Genomic DNA, 12024 nt, shown 5'->3' with positions numbered 1-12024 from the left:
GTGTGTAGTGATAGTGTACTCTAGACAAACACAGGAGCTATTTTGACACAGTAACGTCCCAGAAACAGCTTTAAATTCAGGGTCCTGATTCTAGAAGATTGCTGGCCAGAACACCAGGAGAAACTCGAGTGCTGTGGAATGGAGTTCCAAAGGGTGGGGGCAAAGAGGCTGAAGGCCCGACCGCTTTTTCATTTTTCAGTTTTAAAACTATTTTGTGGCCACCATCTGGTGAAGAAGCATGACATGCGCCATTCGGAAGTTTGCCTAATTGACAGTAACGTTCCGTCCCAACAACAAACAGGTCACACTGAGCAGTGGGCTCGACCGTACCTTGTGCACACAGCTACCTTCTCAGGGTCGTGGATGTAGGGACACTTCTCTCCGCGATTACATTTCCCAAAGCGGTTGTAGTACATACAGTACTCCTTCTTTTTGGATCTCCTCTGCTTGGCCTGTCGGATTATGGCCAGGCTGCGCTGGACGGCACGGCTGTGGGTACATATTGTAAAATTAAAATGAACATTTAACCTACTCTCTTTTGACAGCACTTTCGCTCAGCTTTCCCCTGCTCGGGCCAGCATTGTTAGCACTTCAGGACATCATCCTGACATGAGAGGCCTGTATACATTTAATTGTATTGTACTATATTCCTTTAGAGACTCCAGAGTATGAGATCCAGAACTACATGCAAGAAAATCACTAACTCCTCCCTCCCCAGTGAGCTCCTGACCTCAATCATAAAATATCATACAGGTGAGAGGTGAGGGTCAGTGAGCACCTCTGGGGTGCTGGACTGCGCACCTCTTCATCACGGGGTTAGAGGCAGAAGCCTGGCTGGAGATGTTTGTGAAAGATCTGCAGCGCACAGGGCCACTTTGAGTGGACAGTTCCTCAGCTCCCAGTCTTGTGCCAAACTCTGCCCTCCTGTAGGACATAAGCTGGTAAAGGCACGTCCCAGCGCAGCCCCGATCAGGTCACGCACCCAGACTCTGCTCTGTGGTGAGTGCTCGATGGCCAGCCAGTGGTTTGGGCTACAATTGGCCACTGAGTTGGGGAAAGGGGAAAATAAACAGTAAGGGTTTCCACACCGGACTGCTATCCACAGAGTAGCATGGCGACAGGTGGGCTGGCGGGAAAGGTTCAGAGCTTGGGTGTGACCAGGTCCCATGGCTCACACATGGGGAAAGGTATCTGGTCACTCAGGCCATGAGGACATGCGGTCAAACTGCTTTCAGGAGGGGAGGCATTGTGGGAAAAGGCACACTTTCAGAACATTCCTGAACCGAAGGCCGAGGGAGGAGCGTTACTGACCTGGCGATGTAGCGAGGTGTCAGCGGCCTGGCCAGGCTGCTGGGGAAGTAACAGTCAGCACCATCAGGATCAGCCTGGGAGCTACCTGTCAGGAGAAACACACACACACGCACACAGAGTCAGCCTGCATACTCACTGCCAGGAGAAACACACACAGATGCACACACACGCACTCAGAATCAGCCTGGGACTTCAACAACAACATGCACTTATATAGCACCCTTCACCCAGGATGGCATTTCGGAGTGCCTAAACCACTGCCAGGAGACGTATACACAAACAGAGAGAATCAGCCTGGAACCTCACTGCCAGGATACCCACACACACGGGAATCAGCCTCACTGCCAGAAGACATCGTCACACATAAACGGCCTGGGAGCTCATTGCCAGGAGACACACACACACACACACACACAGCCTGGGTCCTCACTGTTAGGAGACACACACAAACAAAACGTCAGTGGGGGGGGTGAAGTGTGTTTCTGGCTTCAACTGCTCAGCGACTAGTGATCGCAGTTTAGTGCAACATCAGGCTCGAGCAGCTCATGAACTTTATGAGCTCATAAACTGGGCTTGTTCACACTGAAGAAGAGAAGGTTGAGGGGCATATGATTATGGTCTTGATATAGCGCCTCATCACGTCTCAAAGAGCTTCACCAAATATATTATAAAGTGGATTGACTGTGTATTTTGCGGGCAAAACAACCTTCTGATACGGAATCGAGTGCGACCAAGCGAGCCAAGTTGCCACACTATTCTAATTCCCTTTTATAATAATTTATCGACTTTTCTATGGTTTGTGACATAGAATTCAACATTATATCACCTTATGGGAAGATATTCTTTACCTCCTCTTCTTTCATATAAAAACTATATTGCAGCGATTGAGAGGATACAGAGGAGAGCAACCAAAATGATTGAGGGGATGGAGGGACTGGATTATGAGCAGTGATTAGATAAACTGGGCATATTCACTCTGGAGAGGAGAAGGTTGAGGGGCGATATGATTACAGTCTTTAAGATTCTGAAGGGAATAGATAATGTAGACCATGATAAGCTGTTTTATCTTGTACTGAACAGTAGAACCAGAGGACATGGCCTGCGATTGAGGGGCAAGTAAATTCAGAACAAATCTGCGAAAACACTACTTCAGTGAGAATGTAATAAACATATGAAACAGGCTCCCTAGGGAGACAGTGGAAGCAGAAAATGTTGTTTGTTTCAAGACCAAGTTAGATAGATTTCTGCTAGAAAATAATATCTGGCTAACTGGTATATAGTTTGGAACACGACAGTCAAGCGACTGCCAGGATGATGGAAAGTGAACTAGATGAACCTTGGTCTTCTTTCGCCTAGCAAATTCTTATGTTCTTATCTCATGAGCTGAGAACGTGGATCTTAAGTGTAATCTGGACTCAGTTGTAGCACTCTGCCCGCTAAATCAGAATACTGTGAGTTCAAGCTCTTTGTTGGGACTTGAGTCACAGTCCAGGCTGACGCCAGCACAGTTATCAGGGTAGAAATGCATTGTTGGAGGTGGCATCGTTTGAGTGAGACGTTAAATTGAGGCCCGGCTGCCTGATTCACAGTGGATGTTAAAGATGCCATGGCAGTAATTGAAAAGAAAAGGCAGGAGTTCCCCACAGTGCTTTCTGTCTTGTTGTTAGCAAAATGGCCACTTATTTGCCTACAAAAAAGTCATTCCATCACAACAATTACTAGGAAGCATTTTAAGACGTTGCAATTTTTCAAGTGCTATAAAAACGTATGAAACGCCTGTTTATCTAACAGTAAGTAGGAACCTGCTTGTTAATGGATTGGCGGATCGCTTTCTGGGGTAATAATCCTGACAAAAAAAATAAGAATAATTTGGTCACTCAATCCATGACTGTTTGTGGGACACTACTGTACGCAATTGACTGCCACGTTTTGCCCACGTATAGTCGCAATTACAGTATGTACTGTGAAGTACTTTGAGATGTCTTGAAGACATGATAAGGCGCTATATCAAATGCAAGGATTATTATTATTATAATAGTTTCAATCATTGAAATACAGGAAGCGAAGAGAGCAACAAGCGACTGAGAGCTGCGGTAAGAGGACAAACACGCAGCCGTTTGCACATGGCTGAAACCCCAGGCATTCAGTGCACGCGAGTGAGAGGGACAGGTATTAGCACTAAAGCTCACTTGTCCTGACACGCTCCTCCCACCCACTCAGCTCAGCGATTGCAATCCCACTGTTGAGAGAGATTTTACACAGCCCACAGAGCAGAGACTGGAACAGACAAACAAAGGGGAGGAAGCCATCACAGAAACTGACAGTGGATTCCGGCTGCAGATTGAAGGAGGAGGATTTGATTGCTGAGGAACACCCGCTTGGTTGACTGGAGGCATCACTGATTCTGTCGTTGTCAACCTGGCTGCCATCTGTCCAAACCTGTCATTACTGGCAGAGGTGGACCAACTGCAACGTGTTACACACACACATACACATACACACACACACACACACACAGGCAGGACATAGCGCAGGCTGAGAGCTGAGCAGGCTCAACGAGTGGAGAGGCTGGACCTATGTCCAGTTCATGAGTGGTGTGTCACAGGACCATAACACAGAAGTCTGCAGTGCAGAAGGAGCCATTCGACGCATCAAGCCTGCACCGCTCACACAGCAAACAGTACAGACAGATTAATGGAGTCAACAAAGACAACAGGCCATTTGACCAGTCAAGCCAACGCTCTGAGTCATCCAATACAGAGGAACAATGATTTAGGGGAAAAGAATGCCTTGGCAAGTAAGGCAAAGACAAGAGATGGTAAGGGAAGGGGGAAAGATGATCGAAGGTGCGATGATGTGGTCAAAGGGTCAGTAGCTGGAATTCATGCGCTGCACTGCTTGAGAGTCAGAACAGACACTATGGACTCACAGTCAGAATGTGTGGTTTGCACCCACAATAATAATCCTTGCATTATCACGTCTCAAATAGCTTCACCGAATATATTATAAAGTGGATTGACTGTGTATTTTGCGGGCAAAACAACCTTCTGATACGGAGTCGAGTGCGACCAAGCGAGCCAAGTTGCCACACTATTCTAATTCCCTTTTATATTAATTTATCAACTTTTCTATGGTTTGTGACCTAGAATTCCACATCATACCATCTCATGGGAAGATATTCTTTAACCTACTCTTCTTTCATATAAGAACTATATTGCAGCGATTGAGAGGATACAGAGGAGAGCAACCAAAATGATTGAGGGGATGGAAGGACTGGATTATGAGGAGCAATTAGATAAACTGGGCATATTCACTCTGGAGAAGAGAAGGTTGAGGGGCGATATGATTACAGTCTTTAAGATTCTGAAGGGAATAGATAATGTAGACCATGATAAGCTGTTTTATCTTGTACTGAAACAGTAGAACCAGAGGACACGGCCTGCGATTGAAGGCGGGTAAATTCAGAACAAATCTGAGGAAACACTACTTCAGTGAGCGAATGTAAATGTATGGAACAGGCTCCCTAGGGAGACAGTGGAACCAGAAAATATTGTTTGTTTCAAGAACAAATTAGATAGATTTCGGCGAGAAAATAATAACTTGGATACATTATATAGTTTGGGACACGACATGTCAAGCAATGCCAGGATGGTGAACTAGATGGTCTTCTTTCACCTAGCAAACTCTTATGTTCTTCTTAATGTTTGTGATTCTCAAATTGTGTGTTGAGGGACAGAGGAAGGTGCTTGTGAGGTTGCAGTAGGCGCAGAGGTAAAGTTTGGGCTGATATGTTAACACTGCTCATCTTCCCAGGCTTCACCTGAGTATTGCAGCTGCCGGCCTTATGAGCAATAGAAAGACTTACGTCTACCTTTAGCACAATTCAAAAGTGAGAGAACCTTTTGAAGAAGTGATAGTAATGGGTGAACAGATTCCTAGCTCTCAGAGCTCCAGAACTCTCTCCTTTATTCTTGTATTTCCACAACTTACTTCAGCACAATCATTTCATTTAAAAATACTACTGACGTCACTCTTAGACTATCACAGTGAGCTAGCTCCCTGAGCTCTGCAGTGTTTAACTCTCTCTCCGCACATCCCTGAGCTGCACCGTGTTTAACTCTCTCTCTCTCTTCACACATCCCTCAGCTCCTCAATGTTTAATTCTCTCTCTCTGTCTCCACACATCCCTGAGCACTGCAGTGTTTAACTTTCTCTCTCTGTCTCCACATCCCTGAGCACCGCAGTGTTTAACTCTCTCACTCTCTCCGCACATCCCTCAGCTCCTCAATGTTTAACTACATCCCTGAGCTGTGCAATGCTTAATGCCCCCTTTTTCTCTCTCTCTCACTTTCTCTCCAGACACACATCCCTGAGCTCCGCAGTGATCATCGTGTTACATGGGCTCACAATGCCTAGCAGCTCAGACCCATTTACAAAATGAACAGTTGCACTAGTTAGAAAGTGACTCAGTACATATCATATAATTACACCTGGCATATCATTTCAAAGCACTGGGGGAATGATAAAAATGGCACAAAGGTATTTAGGGAACAAATATATAAATTGTTAAATGCTAGCTTGTGGATCCAGAAGGCAATCAAAATATCTAATGGGCTGCTACTCTTTACAATAAACTCTGGAATATAAAAGCAAGGAAGTGCACTGCTTGTACTGAATGCCCAAACTTCCACCCTGCCCTCGGAGTGTGTCCAGCAACTAATCACTGTACATTATTACCTGGGATGAAGGGAGGTAACTGTGATGAGGGGATGGGTAAACCGGGGTTATACTCTCTTACAGCTGAGAAGGTTAAGGGTTGAGCTGACTTTAAATCTTTAAAACTGTCTTTACATAATGAAAATAATTGGTAAGTGGACTTATACTCCTCCTGATCCCAACCCCCAGCTCGGGTGCGGATCCCTGACTGTCCAGCGCCTTGGGACGTCCTCCTGACTTGGAATGCTCTATACAAATGTAATCAATTCTTTCTTGCACATAAAAGCAAATCACAGAGGACATCACAAACAATGGCAATAATAATCACTGCAACAAAAACAGAAGTCGCTGGGAACACTCAGCAGGTCAGGTAGAATATCAAATGCGGAGATAATAATTTCCCCATTTGATATTGTGCCTTTCTCACATCAGGAGGCATCTCACAAAATTTAGTGTGTCAGCCCAGCTCGGTGCTTGTCAGCATTGTTAGGTGCGTTCCTTCAGATGAGATGTTAAATTGAGGTCTCGTCTGCCTGTTCAGGTGGATGTTAGAGATCAAAAGGCACTATTCAATGTGGGACACTGCTATGCACAATTGTGCTGCCATGCTTGCATACAAATACAGTCACTCCATTTCAAAGTAAATCCTGCGAAGTGCTTTGAGACATCCTTCGAACGTTATAAGGCGTTATATCAAATGCAAGGATTATTATTATTATTATCATCTCGAGAGCCCAGCCGATGCCCCACTAGGCTGCCAAGTGAAGATGGATCACTTGGGCAGAGTACTTAGAGCCATAGGCATTTTGCCATTAACATTTAGCCCCAAAATATACAGTCAATTCACTTTACAGCATATTCTGTGAAGTGCTTTGAGATGTCTCGAAGACGTGATTAGGTGCTATATCAAATTATTACTATTATTATTATAGGCATGATGATTCCACATCCTCAGAGGGAGAGACCCAACAAAGCCGAGGGGGGGGGGAGGGCGGGATGGGGGAGAGGGGGAGGGTGGGATGAGGGGGGGGTAAATCCCCCTTTACACTCAGCTCTCCTACCTGATGGTGTGGGAGTCCTCGTGCCCCCGAGGGCGAGTTTGCTGGCAAGGCCGGGGCTTTTGGACAGCTTGTTGGCAGACACTCGGTACAGCACCCCACCGATACAGCGAATGCCTTTGCTTTTCCATTGCTGCTGAAGAAGCCTGGAGTTGCTGAAGAGTCGTGCTCGGGTTAGGAGTTGCGACCTGGCGAGGAATGGAGAGGGAAGGGGAGAAAGGAGAGGAGAGTGGAGAGGAGAGGGGATTGTAGGATTGGAGAGAGTGGAGGGAGGGGATGGGAGGAGTGAGTGGAATGGAGTGACGGGAAGGGAGAGGAGAAAGGGGAGGAAAGAGGGGAGGGAGGGGATGGGAGGAGTGGACAGGGGAGAGGGGAGGGAAGAGGAGGGGAACAGAAAGGAGGGGATGAGTGGAGGAGAGGGGAGAGCGGAGAGGAGAGAAAAAGGGGAGGGAGAGGAGAGGGGAGTAGGAGAGTAGAGGGGAGAAGAGAAGAGAAGAGAGAAGGCAAACACGAGGAGGAGGGAAGGAGAGGAGGAGGGGAGAGAGGAGAGTTTTAAATGTGATGGTCTGGCTATGCATTCCCAGAGCCAGTGCTTTATTCGGGTACAGTAACACAGTCACTCATACAATCACTGCCCTCAGTGCAATACTAAGGCTCAGCTGCTCTGTGATTTCAGTACTGTTTTACCTTTTAGAATCCAGGCCGTATATTGGGAGTTGAGCTCCAGTACAGTGCTGGGACCCTCCACTGCTGTACTCTGGATGAGACTTTAAAGCGAGCTCCTATCTGTCTGTTTATGTGAGCATTGAAGACAGTGTGATCCTATTCATAAAGAGAAGGGAGTTTCTCTCTCCTGGTTTCCTGGCCAACAATCCCACAGATAAATTGGTCATTCACTTCCAGCAGTTACCGCAGCGTACACTGTGGGGTCCCCAAGCCTTGGCTCTTACCAACCTGCGCCTAATACTTTCCGGAATTAGGTAAGCAGGATGCATCCCTCCAGGGAGAGAGTGCGCATTCCATTCCAATAACCTATCTCTGGGATTTCCATGTGTAGGTGGGATGCATGGAAATCTCAGCTTGGTTTGGAGACTGTTAAGCATTGGTAATAGGTTTCCACATGTGTTAAACACCCGGCCGAGCAAACAAAAACCTTCCTGGGTGTTTGCAGGATCTTATCAAACACTTTGAAGGACTTTTGAGGCGTTTCAATTTTCTATGTTCTATAAAGATGTGAGTTATTTCCTCTTGTTGTCCAGAGCAGTGAGTGGGGTTTCAGTGCTGGTTCAGAAGAACTGAGAGAGAACACACCAAGGTGATGGTTGGGTGATTCAGGACCAACATGGATTTTAACATCTGCAGATTGCTGGAAGATAGGAACCTGTGAGGAGCACCGAGGAGGTATCAGCGAGCTTGAAAGAGCAGATGTGAGGAATAATTTCAGCCCCCCATCATCCATTTACTGCTGCTATGATCAAAGGACATTTTACAGTAAATCCTGTGAAGAGTGTGAGCCGTTCCCCCAAAGTGAAATAATAATAAGGCTTGCCTTTGATATAATACCTTATCACATCTTCGAGATGTCTCAAAATGCTTCAGAATACACTGTAAAGTGCAGTGACTGTATATTTTGTGGGTGAAATGCAGGAGCCAATTGCATACAGCAGTGTCCAACAAACAGTCGTCGATTGAGTGACCAATTTATTTATTTTTTTCAGAAGGGATTATTACCCCTGGAAAAGCAATCCGCCAGTCGACTAACAACCGTGTTCCTACTTACTGCAAGGTAAATAGAGTTGTGTGGAGTAAGGAAATTTGCCTAAGATTTCGTCCTACCTGTGAATCAAACCCGGGTCCTCTTGCTTGCGAGGTGAGTACGCTAACCACTAAGCTACCGAAAGGTGCTATATCACATGTAAGGATTATTATTATTATTATTTACTTTACAAAGAATTCTTCAGCACAAAATGGCAAAACAGGACTGTGTGAACTCCAAAACATCTGGGGATGAAACAGCTGAGAGTAAGTTGGGCTGAGGGCATGTGGCCAGACAGGGCAGATTGATGGACATTTATTTGCCAGGTATTCCCCACAGGCCCAGCCAGCCGGAAGTGCCATCCCAGGAAGAGTATTGACTGGTCTTGAGTGATGAGTAGAGCTGAGATGGAACAGAATCTATTATTTAAGCATTAATGCGACTAATGTAATGATGTTCTTCATTTCCTGCAATACATAGTAACATGCGTTTAAGTTACTGCTCACACAGGGGAGGATAATGGATACCTCAGCCTGAGAATGACTGCAAGGCACTAATCTAATGGAAGGGTTTCAAAAGCACATTTCTCATTCCCTTAACCTTAACTTTGTCTTAAAATATTATAGCATTTGTAGGCATCTGACTATAAAAATACATAGTCACTACACTTTACAGTGAAGCACTTCGAGACATCGTCAATCTCTCTCTCTCTCTCTCTCTCTGAATCACTCTTTCTTCCCCTTCTCTCAATCACTCTGTCTCACCCTCTTTCCCTCAATCAGTCGTGTGGCTCACTATCTGCAGCGGCAGGAGCCGGCCGTTGACAAGGACGCAGTTGCCTTCCCCTCAGCTTGGGAGGGGCTTCCTGACAGACTGCAGTAATGGTCAGTATTATTTCCACTCCCCGCGCTGTGTCCTCCCAACCGCCAGTTCCTGTTGCTGCCACAAGAGGACGATTCACCAGAGAGGTAGGATGCCAGCAGCCCAAAGTTGAAAACAGTCTTGGGCCGGATTAAATCATCTGCAGGGCCGGTTGCGGCCCACGGGCCGCTCGTTGGAGCACCCTGGCCTACACAAAGGGCCTGTATAAATGCAAGTTGTTGTCTGGTTCTAATGTTTACATTATACCCTCTTGTTCTGGGTTCTGCAACCGAAGGAAAGAGTCCCTCCTTCCCCACTCTGTCAATTCCCTTTGAACTCCTGAAGGATTGTTGGTCAGGACACTGAGGGAAACTGCCCACTCATTTACACTAGTGTCATGGGATCTTTGTGGGAAGATTAAAGAGGTCCTCATCATTAACATTGCTGGTGCTGCTGTCCCTGTAAACCTATTGTGTACTAGCCCCAAAGTGACAAGGACACAATGTAGGGGTAGGTCAGTGAAGCGTCACGTCTCATTCTAAGCTGGTGTCAAACATCTCTGCTAAATTGTTCCCCTACTGCAGCGCGAACTTTGCAAGTGAACTTTGTACAAAGGCACAGAGTGTCAAGTGAATGAGATAACACAGAGGGAGCTCCCACCTGCCCTCACGCTCGTGACACAACCAGCCTGTAATTCCTTTTCCACATAAAAACGGATCGTGTGATCTAAAGGGTTTAGTTAGTAAGGCATGTTTTGGTGGGAAATTTCATTAAGGGACAAAAAGGAAAGGTATTAAGGGCACATAATGAAGGCTGGATTTTGAACACTGCCTTAAGACACCTCTCTTTGCGCAGTGTAATGGGAGGCATGAACTCCAACTTCAAATCCATTTCTAATCCATTTGAAAGACTGCAGCAAATTATCTCCCTTCAATGTGAAAGCACCAAACCAATTTCCTCAGAATAGAACTGACAATACCAGAGAATTTATCACCATAACCTTGACTCTGAGGTTGTGTAGGAAGCTGGAACCCTACACAAAGAGCATCGAAGCAGGGTCGGCGATAATAAACACAGGAGGAGATTGGCTAAAACTGATTAAAAAAGGTTTGTGGTACAGGAGAGAGAAAAAATTGTCCCAGAGCAACATGTATCTATCATTTTGCAGTTTGTGGTCAATGGCAGTCAAAGTGTATGAGGGGTTTCAATTTGTTTCACCACAGGAGTCATTAACTGTACAAATAATCTCTAATGTTTTACGATAGTCTTAGACTGGTGAGCACTAATTTTGTGTGAGGGCAGTGCAGCGGAAGGGTTCTGAACCATGAGTTGGGTTCATGCAATACACAACATCAACCAATGTAGAATCCTGTAGCTCAGTGGTTAAAGCGCTCGCCTCACAACCGAGAGGACCTGGGTTCGATTCCCGGGCAGGGCGAAACGTTGGGCAAGTTTTCTTACTCCCCAAGCCTCTGTTTACCTAGCAGTAAGTAGGAACTCGGTTGTTAGTCGATTGGCGGATCGCTTTTCCAGGGGTAATAATCCTTTTAAAAAATAATAATTTGGTCACTCAATCCACGAGTGCTTGCGGGACACTGCTGTGTACAATTGGCGGATCGCTTTTCCAGGGGTAATAATCCTTTTAAAAAATAATAATTTGGTCACTCAATCCACGAGTGCTTGCGGGACACTGCTGTGTACAATTGGCTGCCGCGTTTCACCCACAAAGTATACAGTCAATTCACTTTACAGTATATTCTGTGAAGCACTTTGAGACGTCTCGAAGACGTGATAAGGCGCAACACCAAATGTCAGGATTATTATTAATGTCCATTTATTTATATCTTAATCATAGCTTCTTATAATCTTACTACATGGGCACTTTAATAAATGGCAATTTTATACAGTAGATACACATACAGAATAAGGGAGTTTCACAAAGAAATACAGACCCCCTTTACAGGAACTATAACAGCTGTGGAACCAGTGAATCCCACATGTCATCCTAACCATCCAGCTCCTTTTAACTTCCTGATCCTTTTTAAAAGTATTTTCTCCCCTTCGCTCGAGTGCTGTAAAGCACCCTAACAGGCTTCCCCACTGGAAGGACAGGAGATAAAGGCAAGCGGGTTGTTGTTGAGAGAGCCTGCACTCAGTCCAGCAGTTTCCTCTTCACCCCAAAATTATTCCCTACTTGGTCTCATAGTTTACAAATCTTATGGAGAAGAGAAAGGTAACTGGAGTCTCCCTCAAAGAAAAAAAAATAAGAATGCAAGGCATTGCTGAGGGCAATGAGCACCGTGAGGCACACACTGACCATCA

General features: G+C 45.7%; 1 protein-coding gene across 1 annotated transcript in view; it reads right to left on the bottom strand.

Moving 5' to 3' along the window:
* zc3h3 (zinc finger CCCH-type containing 3) overlaps positions 1-12024 on the bottom strand; it is a 70382-nt gene that overhangs the window by 22438 nt on the left and 35920 nt on the right. The window contains exons 5-7 of the mRNA XM_007901182.2: positions 7089-7273; positions 1312-1396; positions 331-489 (exon numbers count right to left, since the gene is read on the bottom strand). Of these exons, the coding sequence (XP_007899373.1) occupies positions 331-489; positions 1312-1396; positions 7089-7273 (429 nt within the window). The remainder of the gene's footprint in view (positions 1-330; positions 490-1311; positions 1397-7088; positions 7274-12024) is intronic.

The sequence above is a fragment of the Callorhinchus milii genome, unplaced genomic scaffold (assembly GCF_018977255.1).
Source record: "Callorhinchus milii isolate IMCB2004 unplaced genomic scaffold, IMCB_Cmil_1.0 Scaffold2, whole genome shotgun sequence".
Taxonomy (NCBI): Eukaryota; Metazoa; Chordata; class Chondrichthyes; order Chimaeriformes; family Callorhinchidae; genus Callorhinchus; species Callorhinchus milii.
Note: the sequence above shows the minus strand (reverse complement) of the source record. Positions and strands in the feature narration are given on the sequence as shown.